General features: G+C 47.8%; 1 protein-coding gene across 5 annotated transcripts in view; it reads left to right on the top strand.

Moving 5' to 3' along the window:
* SRP68 (signal recognition particle 68) overlaps window positions 1-14,895 on the top strand; it is a 29,006-nt gene extending 14,111 nt beyond the window's left edge. For 3 of the 5 annotated variants that reach the window (XM_081028683.1, XM_081028684.1, XM_081028685.1), the window contains 8 exons: window positions 4,590-4,688; window positions 6,990-7,054; window positions 9,576-9,732; window positions 10,371-10,465; window positions 11,466-11,595; window positions 13,110-13,185; window positions 13,604-13,656; window positions 14,070-14,895. In XM_081028683.1, coding sequence (XP_080884809.1) covers window positions 4,590-4,688; window positions 6,990-7,054; window positions 9,576-9,732; window positions 10,371-10,465; window positions 11,466-11,595; window positions 13,110-13,185; window positions 13,604-13,656; window positions 14,070-14,297 — 903 coding nt within the window. In that variant the 3' untranslated portion in view covers window positions 14,298-14,895. Of the gene's footprint in view, window positions 1-4,589; window positions 4,689-6,989; window positions 7,055-9,575; window positions 9,733-10,370; window positions 10,466-11,465; window positions 11,596-11,708; window positions 11,801-13,109; window positions 13,186-13,603; window positions 13,657-14,069 lie in introns of all 5 variants that reach the window. The other 2 variants (XR_013991926.1, XR_013991927.1) reach the window with 1 other exon arrangement.
* The last annotated feature ends 2,409 nt before the right edge of the window (window positions 14,896-17,304 follow it).

Below are 17,304 nucleotides of genomic sequence, written 5' to 3'. Positions count from 1 at the left end.
AGGAGTATGAATCAGAACGTTGGAAGGAACCATATGAGGTTTCAGACAGTTTCAGATCTTTCAATTTGGAAAGATAAAGGCTGAGGAGGGAAGAATATCTGAAGCCTGTTAACATAGTGAATTGCACTGGTTAATTTTCAATGTTAAAACCAACCTTGTATATCTGGGATAACCCCACTTGGTTATGATGTATTGTACTTTTGATGTATGGCTGGATTTGATTTGTGAATACTTTAAGAATTTTGCATCTGTTTTCAATGAAGAATAGTGGCCTATAATTTTCTTTTCTGGTAATGTCTTTTTCAGGGTTTGGTGTCAGGGTTATACACACTTCATAAAACAAGTTTGGAGGTGTTCCTCCTTCCTTCTCTGTTTTCTGACAGAGTTTATGTAATGCTTTTTTTTTTCTTAAATGTTTATTATAATTCACCAGTGAAATTACTGGGACTGGAGTTGTCTGTGGGAAAGTTTTTTTGGAGGCAGGGAGGGCTATATAATTGACATACTAATTTCAGGTGTACAACATAATGCTTTGATATTTGTGGGAAGGTTTTCAAAAGTTTTAAAAGCAAATATAATTCCTTTACAAGATACAGGACTATTGAGATTTTCTATTTCATCTTGTGTTAGTTTGGATGAGTTTTATTTTTAAAAGGAATTTGTTAATTTCATGTAAATTGTTGAATTTATTGACAATTGACAGATGATTTATAATATTCCTTTGTCATTTTACTGTTTGTGGAATCTATAGTGTTACCGTCTGTAAGGTCCCTAGTTAATGTACTAGCTGGCAGTGAATACAGTTATCTCTGGTTTTTAATAATTACACAATGCTTTAGGGTCACTTCTGAGTATCAGAGATCTTTATATAATGTAGTAGAATTAAAAGATATACATCAAACAAAATGTGTACTAACCCCAGGGAATCCTGGTAGGATTTTAACATTGAAAACAATTTAGTGCCTCATGCCCCCATCACACATATAGTAAATCTAGCTGGTAAATAAAATAAGTACAGTGTGAAAGTTTAGTTAAATCCTTAGCTGCCAGGTCCAGCACTGTAGCTGGTTAAATAGCTGTTGAATTGAACCATGCTAATGAACCATGGTTTATTAAATATGGAAAATACCCTTAGGCCATTTGAGATTAATCCCAAGAAGAAGCCCTTGGTGCCACTGGCCGGTGACTTGTCTGGCTGTAACAGGGGCCTTCCCCACCTTGCCAGTTCTCGTTATCGTGCTGAGTTCTCCACCTTGGAAACCTAGAGCTGTGCCTTCGAGATACAGGGCTCTTTAGTCAGTGTCTCCTGACATACTCAGTACTGGTATTTGCCACCTTCTACGAGCTGGCATGCCAGAATTTGGTAGTCCCAGCTTATTGGGTGCTTGTCGAGATTTTATGACTTTAAATACTGAAACAGCAGTTTACTGAAAAGCATGGAAGGAAGAAATAATTCAGGGAGATAAAATATTAGACTGAACACACTGGAGCTGAGAATGAATCAGCTGCCAAAATCCAGTTGCAAAATCCTTAGTCCCTTCAGCCAAGCTGGAAGTCTTCACATTCTTAATATTGTCTTTATCATTTATTTCTATTTTCCTTTATTAATACTTTATCTCCCCTGAATTGTCACTGTGGTTGCATTGTGAGGATGTTGTTTGGCAGCTCTTTGGGGAGGGAAGGGCAGATTTAAAATATCTGGAGGTTTGATGATTCTTATCGTCAACTTACAGTTAATATTTTAAAAATGTTTAAAATATTAAACATTTTAAACAGTGGAAAGGAGACCATTTATTCTTCTCTTTTTTAAAAACTCTGTTCTTAAGTGAGGCTTGTATCCCCTTTCCCAGATTTCTGGTTTTTTCCTAGGCCTCGGTGGCCTGGGCGAGGCTTGGTACCCATCCCCTTGGTTCTGCGGTGGGTGTGGTGGAGAATGTGGTCAGACTTGCCTCATTTGTCTCTTAGTCAGTCGGTCCACCACCTTCCAACAACTCCTGTAGACGAGTGCGAACAGTCTGGAAACTGTGTTTAATACCAGGGGGTCTCTACCTCAGGAACCGCAGCTGGTTTTCCTATGGACCAGTCAGCCTTGAGATGTGGCCTCAAGCCACATCCTGGGATGGGACAAGCACCTCCTGGGGTGTTTGAAGTTTTATAAAAATTGCTCTAGAATGTATTTGTTACGATTGCTGAGTAACACATTCCTTCTGGGCTTAAGGTTTCTCTGTGTCCTGGGTGCAGCTGGGGAGGAGGTCCAGGCAGACTACAGGGCCGGAGCAGGGGGTTGGCCACGCATGTTTGGGAGTGCCTTGTGGGTTCAGCGGCATGCCTGGGAGGCCTGCGTGCAGATGCTGGCGAATCCCGCCTCTATGTACAGGGAGGTCATTCTTGTCCTGTTGTCCTTCCAGGATTATCTTAGCCTCCAAGATAGGCTTGTAGAGTAAGAGTGTTAAGTAGCAAAATATGCTTCAGGCTTCCTGTTTGGAGACATTTGTTCGGCCAGGGAGAATCGTGAGAAGTTCTGCCCCAGAGATTAGTGGTCTCTGAGTCACTGTGCAGTGTGGGTGTCATAAGAAAAACAGCTGACTGAAATCCTCCCTTCATATAGGCTTTTCCTGCATTGTGGTTTCAGACTTCTGTCAAATTTCCAATGAAACTTCGAATTTTGCAGAAACTGTGGGAAAGTTTGCTTCTGCTCAGCACCTTGATGCAGAGATTTCCTTATTCAAAGGGAATGAAGGTGATATGTGGCCAGAAAGAGGTTTAGCAGTATTTTAATTTTCTTTTTGGAGCCATACCTTCCCTACAGGAAAGGAGACAGATCCTGTGTAGCTGGTAAAACGGAAGTTTACCCTTTTCTTACTTATACACCTGTTGTAGCCAAACCCCACCCATCTGAGAAAGGGTGTTGGCATATTTGCTGAATTGCATAGGATCAGAACAGCTTGCTGATGATGGCAGTCTGGGGGGTATGTGTGAGTGTGTGTGTGTGTGTGTGTGTGCGCGCACGTGTGTGTGCGCGCTTGCCAAATCTGTGCACATAGCTTGTTCTGGTTGTTAAACTGTGATAGGGCTGCCCCATTCCACAGGATTTGTGCTTTGGCTAGCAGATTTGATTAAATGATTATAAAGAGTCTTGCCAACTTGAGGTGCTTAATGGTGTTTTATGTGAAGTGTGGCTCTGTAGAGCTGCACTGGCCAGTACAGTAGCCACTCGAACACATATGGCTAAATTGAAATGAAAATTTCAGGTGCTCGGTAGCCTCGTGTAGCTACCGACTATTGTGTCAGACTGTGCGTCATCGCAGAAAGTTCTACTGGATATGCTGCTCTAGGATTCAGTGAGTTAGTGGTGGCTGTGTTTGCCCTGATAGGTTTATAGAAGGACTGTGCCCCTGATTTGTTCCCAAGTTAGGGAACAACAGGAAAGTCAAGTGACCTATAAATAGAAAAGCATGTTTGATTTACGTTGGGTAGTTCACAAGGAAGTTTTTTTTTCCACACTGAAAACTAGGAGAAACTTAAGGGTTCTTAAGAAAAGAAAGGTTTTTCTTTAAACCCCTACCAACCATCTCTTAAAGGAGTGGGCCCTACTGGGTTTTCTTTGGGGCTTTCTTAGAGGTCAGTTGAATGTCATGAGTTCAGATTGGATGTTAGTTTCTGTGGAAAGTCAAATATAATACTGGAATGTTGATGTTTTCATGTCCCAGTGGGTCTGCCAGTAACACAAGTTCATCTCCTTTCTGCCTTTCGTCTGTTCCCACCTGCTCAGTCGGATTCTTTAGAACGATAATGTGGTATGGCAGGTATTCAGTTAATGAATCACCTTTCCCTTATCCCAGCTGGCTAGCAGAGGGGTGACGCCCTGTACTTGTGCAAAGACTGTCATCGACTGCTTGTCAGCCTCGTCTGCCCTAAGAATGTTCTCAGTGGGGCCATATGGAGTATCTGAGTGCAGACTTTCTGTGACGAAGAGAACCTTGTGTGATATTGAGGAGAAATACATTGCTGGTTGGCTGTTAATTGGTAATGCTACCCACTTGCTTGGACCTAAGAGAAATCTAGTACCTGCAAGTGTGTGGGTTACATTCGTAAGGGTGATTCTGCAGGCACACAGTAGAGTTTAAGACAGTTTGTTCTGGAGGGAAAAAGGAAAAGAAACTGCTGGTGTGCTGTGCTTCAGTGTGACGTAGCAGTGCCCCAAATTTAGTCTGTAAGGCCCCTTTAGGGGTGCCAGGCGCAGGTCCTGAGCAGAGGTAGAAGCATTGGAGGAAAGTAGTAGAAAGTTCTATGATAGGAAAAAATTTGAAGCATCTGTTGCCTGACAGTTTCAGGCATTTCTACGGTATTTTTTTCAGCATGTTCACTTTATTTATATACATGTAAAATTCCGATTTCCATACAAATAATGAAGAAGACTCTAAGGAAAACCTTATATGATAGAGAATAGTAACAATTGAAATGGTCTCTGATTTGGGGCATATTTGGTGTAGGGTGTGTAATGGGGAGAAGCTGTCAGGGCCTTTTCCCATCAGAATACTATGGCTTACTCAAAAGACAACCTTTTACTGCATTCTGCCTTTGTTTAGGCTGAAAGTGAAGAAACCAAGGAGCGTTTGTTTGAATCCATGCTCAGCGAGTGTCGGGACGCCATACAGGCTGTTCGAGAAGAGCTCAAGCCAGACCAGGTAGGACCATCAGCCGAGCCGCCACTGGCTCTCGCTCAGGGCTGACGTGCCCCTCGGTCTGTGTGTCTCATTCCTAGGTGGGGTCCGGGGGCCTGAGTGCATTGACTCCTAGCCGCTGGTTTTGCTTATGTGTGCTGATTTGGCTAGCAAACAACAACAGCCTCTGGGCTCCTCAGGTTGAGAAATTCTTTCCTCTCTATCCTGCTTCTCCTAGTGGTTCCCCGCATTACCTGGAAGCCTTCGGTCTCCGTGTCTCTAGGTAGACTTCTCCAGTGCTCCCTTTTCTGATAAAATCACTGGGTTCACTCAGGCATCTGGGACAGAGACCTCAGAACCATTTTTGCCTCTTCCTTCCCTGTCACCAAAAACCCTACTTACTCTCCCTTTGTAATTTCTCTCACTGCTTGTCCATTCCACTCGTTTCTAACGAGCCTTTTACCTGCTGCCCCCTGGACTAGTCCCCTGAGTGCTTTTCCCATCTTGGCCTTGGTTCAGTTCTCCAGGCCTGCCTGCCAGCAGCACTAGGTCCCTTCTCACTGTCTGATTCTGAAAACCCAGTGACTCCTCCACGTCTAGAGCAGTGGTCTCCAAACTTCTCTGTAATGCACCCCCATGAGTACAACTGAGCATTTACCTCTGCTGTGTGTGTTTGTAAATTGTATACTGTATTAGCCAACTGATTTGTAATATATAAAATGCATTAAAATAAAGTTATTAGAAATGAGATAAATATAAATACAAGTTCCGGTTTCCTCCTGTACCCACGCTCTGGGTTAAGTGCTCTCTACTGTAGAGACCACGGTAGCAAATACAGTTCAAATTCCTTGAACTGCTGTACGAACCTCCCCCGTCGGTTTCCAGCCTCCGTTTCCAGCCTGTCCTTTGCTCTTCCACTGAGTCCTCTGCCTGGAGCTGTTCGCCTCCTCGTCTTCTTAGTGCGTTCCTGACACTGGGCTCCTTGGCTCCTTCCCCTCACACCTGGCCTGTCCCTCCTCTCCCTTTTCTCCAGGCCACGCCCCACCTCTGTGGCAAGGTCTGGCAACACATAGCTCACCATCGTTAAGAAGCCTGCCTTACACCATCCTCACCCACAAACACCTTTCCATTTTCTAAATATCGCATACTTGACAGCCAGAATTTTTGTTTGATGGTTAATCAAGATTGCCTTTTAACGTTCTGTGTATTATTTTATATTTGCCTTTTTGTTATATTTTCCTCAAGATTATAAGCATCTTATAAGCAACGATACAGGTTTTTCAGCACCTGCATAGTACCTTGGGTTTAAAATGATGAATAAATATTTGTTAGGCTGTAGTCACCTGTTTCCTTCTCCCATTAAGCTGCCTTTGTGTGTTACACTTCCCTTCATCCACTTCACAGCTACATACTGAACCCAGCATCCACCATTCACCTGGGATTCATAGCAGTTGGGGGGCGTCTCACAGAATATAAGGGATATGGTAATACTAGGGCATATTTGTTTCCTGTGGCTGCTGTAACATTACCCACAGACTTAATGGCTGTAAACAACACACATTATTATCTTAGCAGTGCTGGTGGTTGGAAGTTTAAATGGGTTCTCAGGGCTGCATTCCTTTTGGAAGCTCGAGGGGAACATTGGGGAGAATTCATTTCTTGTATTCCAGAGAGTGCATTTTTTGGCTTCTAGAAGCCTCCTTCATTTCTTGGCTCATGGCACCTTGCTCCAACTTCAAAGCTGGCAGCTAGTGGCTCTTCTCTGACCGCTGCTTCAGTCTCGGTATCTTCTCTATGTCACTGACTCTCCTTCCGCCCACTTACAAGGCCGTTGTGGTTACAGTGCACCTACCTGGACAATCTAGGCTAATCAAAAGGTCCTTAACTTCATCACATCTTCACGGTCTCCTTACCATGTAAGAGCAGCTTCACGGGTTCCGGGGTTCGGATGTGAACATCTTTGGGTGGCTGCTGTTCAGCCATCCACAAAAGGCAGGAGCTGAGAGCACATAGGGTCCAACTTGGATCGAAGGCACAGATCCTAAAATAGACGGTGGGGTGTCTGCTGTTAATGCTTTGGGTCTGGCCCTGGGAGCAGTGAGCAGGAAGCCTTACTGGCCAGTACTCTGAATTCTTTTACTCAAGTTCAGGTTTTCGATGCCAGTGGCAGCTGAGTGACCCTATTGGTCTAGAATGTGTCCAGTAGATCTTTGATACTTGAGGACCCCTTCCAGAGCACTTGTCGCTACACCATTGAGTGGGGTGGGTGGTCAGAGCTAAGGGCAGAGTCAGCTGTTTTATCTTTACCTTTCTCACTGTGTGCAGAAACAGAGAGATTACACCCTTGAAGGGGAGTCGGGGAAGGTGTCTAATCTCCAGTACCTGCACAGGTAAGGGTTGTGAGTTTTTTACTTTTTAAATGCTGCGAAATACATCATTGGAACAAAAGAGTATATATAATGTTTGTGTATGTTTTAACATGTAATTTAATATATGTATATATAGTATATATGTTGTAAGAAGTCTTGGTATCTGGTAGAGCAACTTCCCCCACCAGGGTTTTCCCCAGGCATATCGCGCCTGCTTTTGTCTCTTTGCTCTTTCACAGACATTTCTAAATCACCTTGTCAGGTATAATTTTTTTTTTAAAAAAAGTGTATCATTTGTTTCACAGAAGACAGGAGGAAGGAGGAGTGACATTTTTGGAACTTCCTGGGGAGAAATAAAATTAGTTGAGAAAACTCCACTTCTCATCAGATGCTCTTCTCTATGTGACCTTGAATTTTAATTAATTAATATGTTTTTAAGGAGGGCGCAGCTCACGGTGGCCCATGCAGTGATCGAACCGGCAACTTTGGTGTTATTAGCACCATGTTCTAACCAACTGAGCTAATTGGCCACCCCAGTGACCTTGAAATTTTAATGTCTTAGCCACTTCTCATAACTTTTTAGCGAACCTGGACATATTTTCAGCCATCCTCCTGCTTCCTCCCTTTTTATAAAAACAAAACCACAAAAAAAGAAAAAAATATGTTCTTTACCATAATCTCCATTCTTAGGAAATTTGGTCTTATATGAATGTCAAATTGACTGCCAGATAACTCAGATGGAAGGCCTATTGAGCAAGAATGGCCCTTCAGTGTCCTGTATTTCAATATCCCTATGAGAAAGATAAAGCTCCAGGAGGGTAAGGGACATGTTTGTAGTTAAGAGGACAGAGAGCCGGTCAGGAGTTGATCTGACTTCTATCCTGAACTTCTATCCCAGAACTTTCAGATTGTGAAGCCCCTTGCCCTTGGGTCCATTCTCCCACCTTCAGAGCTGACTAGTAGCAGGATTGTGGGTTAGGATCCAGAGGCCTCTTTGGTGAACCAGGAATCAAGTAGCTCTTGTATTTTAACAAAACAGTGTAAGGATGTATCTAGAGTCCTATATCACTTTGTGAATAATAGCTACTTTGTTTGGAAAGCCGGATTTTTCTTCAGAGCTTTAAGAAAATCTGTCTCGTGACCTCCTTTCCCATTTCTCAGAAGCATCCACTTTTAATTCTTTTACCAATTTTTTTTTGGTATTTATCTCCATGTCTCTAAAATGCCGTGTGTGTTGCTACTTGTTGATTTGAGGGGTTTAGGCATTTCGTACTATTTCCACGGTAGCCGACTCACCTGCTCCATTCCACTCTACCTGATCCTGCTGACCTGCCACCCGACTCGTAGGTGGGCTTTCTCATTGCTGATACCATTTCATTTTCTAAGAGCTTGTTTGTGTTCTCTGAGTATTATTTTTAAAATATAATGTCTTGTTCTAATTCCACGCTCACAAAGTCTCCCCTTATCTTTCTGGGGTTATTAACAGTAGTGTTCTGAAGTTTCCATCTCCCTGCAAAGCCTGGTTTTTCCAAGTTGCTTTTTTCCTCCTCTGAGTTTTGGCTTCTTCTGTGTTGTTAGAGATTTTCCTTAAATGTCTGTTGATCCTTGTTCATCCCCTCGGGTAAAGCATGTGGCTTGTCTCATGGCTCAGCACACGTGGCGGGGCTCGTCGGCTGGGGGCCTCACTCTAGGTGTTCTGGCTCTGCCCTTTCAACAAGGACCCCAACTCCAGAATCTTGAGGGTTTTTCTTGTGCTGGTCGGACCCCTGGAGTACCCCAGGAAGCTAAGTACTGGAAGCTAAGCAGGCGGAGAAGGCTAGGAGGTCAGCACTCAAAACACGACAGTCCTTTAATCCCCCTGGTTCCTTACGGAGTCCCTGACCTCAGCTGTGCCTGTGTCCCCTGTCCCCAGGCCTGTGTGTCCTTCCCCAGGGTTGTCTCCAGGCTCTGCCAGAAGAGGGTAGGAGTCCAAAGGCCTAAAGACTTCTTCAGTAGCGTTTTAAATAGTTCTCCTGTTTTTATCCCCAAATGGTGGAGACTTGCCTGGTGGTACAGTTCAAACGAGCAGGTACCATGCCACCCTGCACGGCCTCCAGCATACACACATGGCTACCATTCACAACCTCCCAAAGGGACTGCCCCTCACTGTTCCCTGAAGAGAGGTCATCAGAGTAGGAGTGGCTGTGATGTGACCACGTTGTCCTTGTAACTAGTCCTTGTTCCAGGAACCAGCTTTATCCATCTTCAGGACTACCTTGGGGATTAGGAATGCTGTGGTTCTTACTCAAAGAAACAGAGGCTGTTACTCAAGCTAAAATCAGATTTTGTCATGAGGTCTCATACTGGTCCCCTGCAAATTTGTCAGTGAACAGCAGCCAGAATTGAGGGTCCCTCGAGCTTGAGGACCAGGCTGAATGGCTGTGCCATGCGACACGCCCTCACCACCTCGCTCCCTCTGGGTCAGTCCCTCCTTGTGGTCCAGTGTCTTCTCAACATACCGCTTCCCTGAGCCTCACCCGAGCTGACATGTGGTACATTCCAGCTACCTGACTTTCATCAAGCTGTCAACAGCCATCAAGCGGAACAAGAACATGGCTCAAGGTCTGCAGAGGGCACTGCTGCAGCAGCAGCCGGATGATGACAGCAAGCGCTCCCCGCGGCCCCAGGACCTGATCCGGCTCTATGACATCATTCTGCAGGTGACCCTGATGACTGGGGCAGCAAGGGCCAGGCCTTTGCACGTGTTGGACACACGGTGACTTAGCCTTGCATAGCGGAAGGGGTGTGGCAGCCAGGAGCTGTTGGTGTCCTGTTCTTGTACCGCTTCAGCTGTCTGTGCCCCGCTACTCAGATGTGTGGAGGTGCAGGCTTGTGCGCCCACAGGTTTTCACTGAGCACTTGACCTGCGTGTGATCACTGTCATACTGCTGGGGAGCATCGTGACACCAAGGCCGTGCTTCTCGGCCCACTGGGAGTTTGCCAGTGAGTAGTTGTGAAACACGCACGCAGACACAGCATCTGTGTAATGCCGGACGAGTGGGTGTCAAATGAAGGGGTGGGGCTGGACAGGCCCCCCTAGCTGCGCTGCTCCGAGGAGTCTCTGCAGGAACTGAGGTGTGAGCTGACTCGGAAAGGACAAGTAGTCTTGCAGATTCAGATAGGAGGGTGGAGGTGACACCAGGTGTGGCTGCTGCCAGGTCACTTGCCCAGATTTTCACCCATTATTTCTAGCCTAGGCTCTTTCTTTTCACCCTCGTCTCTTCTTACAAGGTCTTCTGTCAAAAACTCAGTCTGAGGCTTCCTCTTCATGAGTTTTCTTTTTGTGTCTGTTGTGCAGAATCTGGTGGAATTGCTCCAGCTTCCTGGCTTAGAGGAGGACAGAGCCTTCCAGAAAGAGATAGGCCTCAAGACCCTGGTGTACAAGGCTTACAGGTACGTCTCACTGGGGGCAAGGCTCTCCTGCTACCCGGTGGTTACGGAAGCTTTGGGAGCATGTCCCATCCCCTGGAAGACGGGGTCACTGCCTCTGGTTCCCTTGCCTGTGAGCACTGAACAGCCAGCTCAGCGTGTCCAAGGGGAGGAAACCTCGAGTTGTGCCTGGGAGCTTCCCGTGACCCTTGTTGGCTGTCAGAGAGGTCGGGGGAGCCGGAGAGCACACACATTAAATGTCTTCTCCCTCCACTTCACTCCTTCCTTCCGGTGGAAAACACACAGGTGTTGGAAAAGGTGTTAGTTAGCAGAACCAGAGCGGAACCTGAACTGAATTGGGAGAAAGCTAAACCTCTGTTTTCAAATGACTCACATTTTTAACTTGGAAGTGTGCTGTGTGGCACAATGGAGTCTGGACAGAATGACAAAGTGGAACCGTGTATGTAACTGCCTTTCCTTTCCTGGCACTCATACCCCAGCACTCTGATTCCCCAGGGTGCCCAGGCTTCACCCACATTGCCTCTCCTCCCGGCTCCTGTGGACCCTTCTGTCCTGTCGGGACAGCGGCCCCCAGTCTCTGTTGATCCCAGTGGACTGGTTTCCATTAGGACGAGGTTTCTTGGATTTGGGTTTTGAAAAAGAGTTGGGCAGGGTTGAACGATTGTGACTCGGATGTGTGGGCGGTGCTGGGTGGGATTTACAGAGGAGCCAGGCGCCATTCCTCCTTCCTGCCTGTCAGCCTCCTCCGTGCGCCTTTGAGGAACTTCTGTGCAGAGTCAGCCAGTCAGTAAAAGTAAAAGATAGTAGGTCAGTGGTGGACCTACTGTCACCTCCGATAGCACAGAAGAGTCTGCAGGTCGGCCTGGCAAGGGCACTGAGAATGTTGGGGTCTCCCATGCAGTGACCCGCAGTTAAGAAACCTGTTTCCAAATTTAAAATTGTGCCTAAACTGCAAGGAACGCCTTGCTTTAGAATTCTGTGGCTCTTTTCCCTTCCCCATCAGGTGTTTTTTCATTGCTCAGTCCTACGTGTTGGTGAAGAAGTGGAGTGAAGCCCTTGTCCTATATGACAGAGTCCTGAAATATGCCAATGAAGTCACCTCAGATGCCGGGGCCTTCAAGAACAGCCTGAAGGTGAGCCGTGGGCCTCTCCTTGCTTCCAAGCGGGGAGGGGGTGCTGCAGGGGCTGCCTCTCCTTCTCAGGCTGGTCCTGCCAGGTTGGCCATGGGCCGTGCTGTGTCCCTCAGGGCCCGAGAGCTGCAGGTTGTGTGACTCCTGGCGGCGACCCAGGCCTGAGGAGGACTCAGAATGAAGAAGGAAAGCCATTGCTCTGGTTAAAGTAAACCTGAAGTACTGTTTTCACACTCAGTTGCATGTTGGAATCACCTGGGAGAGTTTTCAAAAGATGAATGTGTGGGATCCCCCCACCCCCAGAGATTCTGGTTCTTACTCATGTGGGGTGTGGGATGGGCACTGGGGATTTTGAAAGCCCCTCGTTGATTCTGATGTGCAGCCAAGTTGAGAACCAGTGATGAAGCCTTTCTGCCCCAAGTGTCCCTAGATCAGCAGCAGCGTTTGGGAGTTGGCTAGAAATGCCAGGCCTGCTGAGTCCACATCTGCATTTCAGCCAGCCCCCCAGGCTCATGTGCTGATCTGACTGCGTTCCTGAGTTTATTTCACTGACTGTTGAGTGACAGCTGGCTTTTTAAGCTTCCGGACTGCTGTGGCGATGCAGAGCTTCGTAAAGCACTGGCTGGTCCAAGAATCCATGTCTTTCTTACGAGTGGAGACTGTAGAAAAGCCAACTATAGTTTATGATACTAAAACTATTACTGATGTGGTCAAGCTGGTGGGTGAGAGCAGCTGCTCCTAGGGCTCTGGCCGTGTGCTTGCTCGGATCACAACCTGGCTACTGCCTTCCGAGATGTGTGTTTCTGTCACAGCCACACCTGCAGGAGCCCCCCTGTGACTGGGAAGGAGTAGAGAGGTGTGGGCGGAGGGAGGGGTGACCGGAGTGGCAGCAGCATCACAATGGGGTGTCATTGGGATGTGGAGGAAACCAGTGCGATGGTTTCTCAGGAGAGAAGAAAGACGTGTTACGAATGCCCATCCTGCCTAACGTGCTGATGGGTTTGGGAGGGGTGTCCGGAGTAGAGGCGTGAGGGAGCCGGCAGTCTCTAGACCTTATCAGATCACTCTGAATTCCGCCAAGTAAGACACCAGGCAAGAGAATGGCCTTGCACTGGAGCCAGACAGCCTGGTTCTGAATCCCAGCTTCGCAGCCCCTGGGGGTGTGACAGGGCACATTGTTTGGCCTCTCTCTGCTTCAGTCTTATCTATAAAATGGGTACAAACCTCAGGGTCATCGTGAGGGCAGAACTAACAATTTTGTAAACAGCCGAGAACAATACCTGGTGTTGTTCTGATAAATTTATTAATATTCTCATTAGTCTCATTATTTCCAGGCATTATTACTTAAGCCATGGTTTAGCTTTTTGTTTGAAACAGGCTAATTTTTTTATAGGGAGAACTGTTTAAAAAGTCTAAAATCCCATGAAAATACCAGTGGGATGGCTTAACTCAGGTTAGTTTCGGTGTGCTTCTCTGACCGCCCGGCTTGTGAGTGCATGTTTTCCGAATCATTACAGGACCTGCCTGACGTGCAAGAGCTCATCACACAAGTGAGGTCAGAAAAGTGCTCTCTGCAGGCGGCGGCGATCCTGGGTGAGCCCTGTGTTCCCTTCTCCTCTATTCCTCCTCTTCTTTCACCCCCCGCCCCACATACTACTGTTTTAAGATTGGAAGGGGATGTTTTGGTTATTCCGTAAGATTTTTATTTTTCCCATCATTCCTTCTGCCACATAAAGGCGTCCAATTGTGTAGAAGAATTTAGAGAAACTGTTATAGTGTCCCTTGACTCTAATTGCATCCCTGCCAGCTTCACTGGCTGATAGCACTGGCTCTGGGGGTCACCATGTGTGGGCCTGCATGACTTCTCAGCAGAGTTCGGGCCCCAGAGGCAGCGGGCTCGCTGGCCCACAGCCTGGCTCCCTTGCCCTTGGGAGCCCACGTGTGATAGGTATCATTTGTGACTGGAGGGTGCTAAGTCCCCGTCCTTACTGAATGCCCGTGACACTTTCAGATGCAAGTGACTCCCACCAAACAGAGCCTTCCTCCCACGTCAAGGACAATAAGGTAAGTGTGGCTTTGGAGGAGTAGTCGGATTCAGAATGCGGTAGGACTGTGCTGTGCTCATTGGTAGGACAGAGGACCCTTTGTTGCTAAGGAAACACCCTACGTCCCTCCCTTCTTTTACTCACTGCCTATGTAAGGTTCGTTCTCTGTCATCTAGACTGTCCCAGATGAGCAGGTTATTTAGGAAACTGCTGCTGTGCAGAGTTGCACGCCCGGCAGGGCTGTACTCGGATCCCAGCCCACCCCTTTCTTACCCTCTTTCAGCTATAACATGGGTGCATGATAGCACCCCTCATGGGAGATTGTGGGGACTGCATGTGGCTCGTGCTGGCCCTGAACTTGCACACACAGCGAGGGTTCCACCGTCTTTCTGCGGTTAACGCCCGGCTTCCTCCCTTTGGTTTGACTTGCAGCCTCTGGTTGAACGGTTTGAGACATTCTGCCTGGACCCTTCCCTTGTCACCAAGCAAGCCAACCTCGTGCACTTCCCACCCGGATTCCAGCCCATCCCTTGCAAGCCTTTGTTCTTTGACCTGGCCCTCAACCACGTGGCCTTCCCGCCCCTTGAGGACAAGTTGGAGCAGAAGACCAAGAGTGGCCTCACTGGATACATCAAGGGCATCTTTGGGTTCAGGAGCTAACCAGGCTCTTCCTGGGGGGCAGTGGTGACTCTGCCTCAGTCTGTATTGTGAGAAAACCCCAGCAAGTTCCATGCTATTAAACCCAGGTCTGCATTGGCCCAGGGCACGAGTGTCACCCCTCAGCCCTGCGTCCCTATGTCTGTGTGTCTGTGCACTTACGTTCCTAACCAGTGTGCCACAGGGGCACCCTGTTGTCTTCTGGTTGATGTGTGCGGGGTCCCTCTGTCCATAACTCCTGGGGGAGGGCCACTGCCCCCTGGTCCTGGGTGAGCTGTGATTCATTACCTTCGGTCAGTAATGTGTTCGGGGAGGAAGTCCACACCAGGCATGATGGGGGCTCAGAAAGTGTCGCAGGTCGTCAGGACCACGGATTTGTAACGCCCTCTCCTGCTGTGAGCATCCAGAATCCCTTGAAAAGTTTGTTCATGACTAGAAAACATTGGCAACGTCACCCCAGAATTACAGCAAGCCTTATCCCCCTTCACCTCCAAGTAAAAATTAAATTTCAAAACAAGCAAAGAGCTCTATTTTTAGAAGAAATATGTTACACTCAGAAATGATGAAAACAGATCTTATATTAAAAGGCGAAGATGCTGGAGACTCTGCCCATTTTTTACATGTCCTCGCTTATGTCCGGTCCCAGTTCTCTCCTCGGGGATGTTGTTGCATGGTCCTGTCCTGCCGGGTGTACCCCGACTTCGTGGCAGTGCGGGTATGAGATGACAGACGAGAGAGTGTTAGAGCTCTGTTTCTCAAGAGTTCCCAGCCTATCATTTTCAGATGCCATCATAGTTTAATCAGTTTCCTTCGTTACCCCTTTATTTTTTCCTTAGTCACCTTTTTTAATTTCTATTATGGCATCAATAAAAAGTCACAAAAGCAATGCAAGAAAGCAAGGAATAAAAGTGATGTAAACAGGAAATGTACATGAAACCTCTGACTCCCTTTGGCAATGGAAACTTGTCCCACAGGAAAGAGAAGGCACCACGGGAAATGCTGGCTTAGTATGGTTCAGACACGGAGCCAGCTAGAGTGTCTTGAAGAGAAGGTTGAGTGGTTAAAGACATGAGAACATTCTCTCAAGATGGAACCAACCCACTGTGTGCACGATTGGGCCCCTTGTCTTCCCACTGAGTGGCAGACAGGGATTGCCGGAAGTTAGGAGAGCATGGTGGGAAGACAAATCAGACTTTGTTAGAACTGAACATTGTCAAGGGCTCTCAGACACTCAGAGATGTGCCCTCTCTGCCCCCCAGGGTCTGCTTTGGGTCAAAGTCTCAGGAAACTGATTTTTAAAACTTTTTTATTGAAAGTTTCATAGTCTCTGCCACACAATTTTGGGGTATCCTCCCTCTGCCTAAAATATACCAGGTGATCGATCTTAGGTTGAGGTCTTAGATTTTGGTTCCAAAGGCTCAGCGCAGCGTCCCTCATGGGCTGAGGGAGTGTTGGGGGCTCCCATCCTTTCCTCACCCTTCTCCAGCTCCTCGTGCGCTTGGCAGCACGTGCATGTGGTCCAGGTTCTGCACCTCCCTTGCTGCCTCCTGTGCTGACCTTGGCCAAGGCCACCACCAAGCTGTCCTCCAGCCTGCCTGTGCCACGTCTGGCACTGCGTGGGGGCGGGGGGACCTCTTGTGAGAAGACGTCCTTCTGTCTTGCCCAGGGCCCTTCCAGCCCCTCCTGTTCTCAGTGCCGGCATCAGTCATCCTGATGGCAGCTCTGCTAAGCCTTTTCCTTCTCGTGGCCACGCCAGATACTCCTGTCCTTCCGGTGTCGCTGCTGGCTGCTCTGACTGGTAGTGGTTTTTGTCAGCCAGTGAGGCTGTGACGACATGTTTAGTATTGCGGGTACATATTTACATGAGGGGACAGCTGGCAGAGCCGAGGTCTGTTAGCTCGCACATCCCTTCACCTACGATCCCCGGACATTAAACAGGTTGTGTCATAGGGGACAGAGCTCCAAAAGCAGGACCCCATCCTGTCCTCAGGCCCGGGAGGTGGCTCTGGCCTCATGGGAACGGGTTCAGAGTTAGGTCCTGGGTTGATGGATTCAACAGTGGAGCTGCCGAGCCGACATGGCCCTTCTTTCCCAGGGAGCAGGAGATGCAGTGAGGTCTCCATATGTAAGACATGGACGTGGAAACTGTTTTCAGGGCGTCTTCCCTGCTGGCTGGGCGCACGCCCCTCCCCCATGATGGGCTGTGACACGGTCAGCAGGTTTTGACCCCATGTGAGTCTGTCTGCCCAGATCCAGAGTGGGAGGAGAGCTCACTTCAGTCTGTATTTTTAAAACACGCTGTGGGCTGCTGTGTTAACGGTTTTCATTTTCCTGTCTGTCAGGTGGCGATGGTCTGATGTGCAGAAACATTAGAGGTAAAAGGCTGGCTTTAGTCATCGGGATAATGCTCAACATCAGATGGAAAAGACAGTTTAGCCAAGAGTGCCGTTAACTGTTGGTTCTGTTTAGAAAAAAGGAGTGCGAGGCCCCTGGGTCTGGACAGGTCCTTCGCTGCTCACTCTCCTGGTGTTTTACGTCTTTTCATAGGCATTGTTTTGATATACTGTCCAGTTTTACATTAAACCAAGTAAGAATTCTTGGATTCCCTGTTTGAAAGGAAACACTGCTGGGCTTGGTGTTATCTCCTTCACCTGGTGGCAATCGAAGCCTTTCACCGTGGCCGTGAGGTGACACCCTGGGATGGCAGTGTGCCCCTCCACCTACAGTGGTCCTGGACCGTCGTCGGCCTCTCCTCCCCAAGCTGAGGCGAGGGCCCCTGCCCCCCGCCCCTGCCAGGAGAGGAGCTGGACTGAAGGTGGGGCTGTGCTGTGCCTGTTCACTGTCACACTCTGCATCATTAATTACACACAGAGCTCACTGATCACAGACTTCTAAACAGCACAGTGCTGTCTGCAGCCTTGAAAAGCCTGGAACCTTCAGAGGTCTAGGAAAATGTCCAAAGATAGCAAAAATATGTGTTGGTTCTATTTTTTTTTTTTGAAGACACTTG

The sequence above is a fragment of the Rhinolophus hipposideros genome (assembly GCF_964194185.1).
Source record: "Rhinolophus hipposideros genome assembly, chromosome: 20".
NCBI classification, from domain to species: domain Eukaryota; kingdom Metazoa; phylum Chordata; class Mammalia; order Chiroptera; family Rhinolophidae; genus Rhinolophus; species Rhinolophus hipposideros.
Note: the sequence above shows the minus strand (reverse complement) of the source record. Positions and strands in the feature narration are given on the sequence as shown.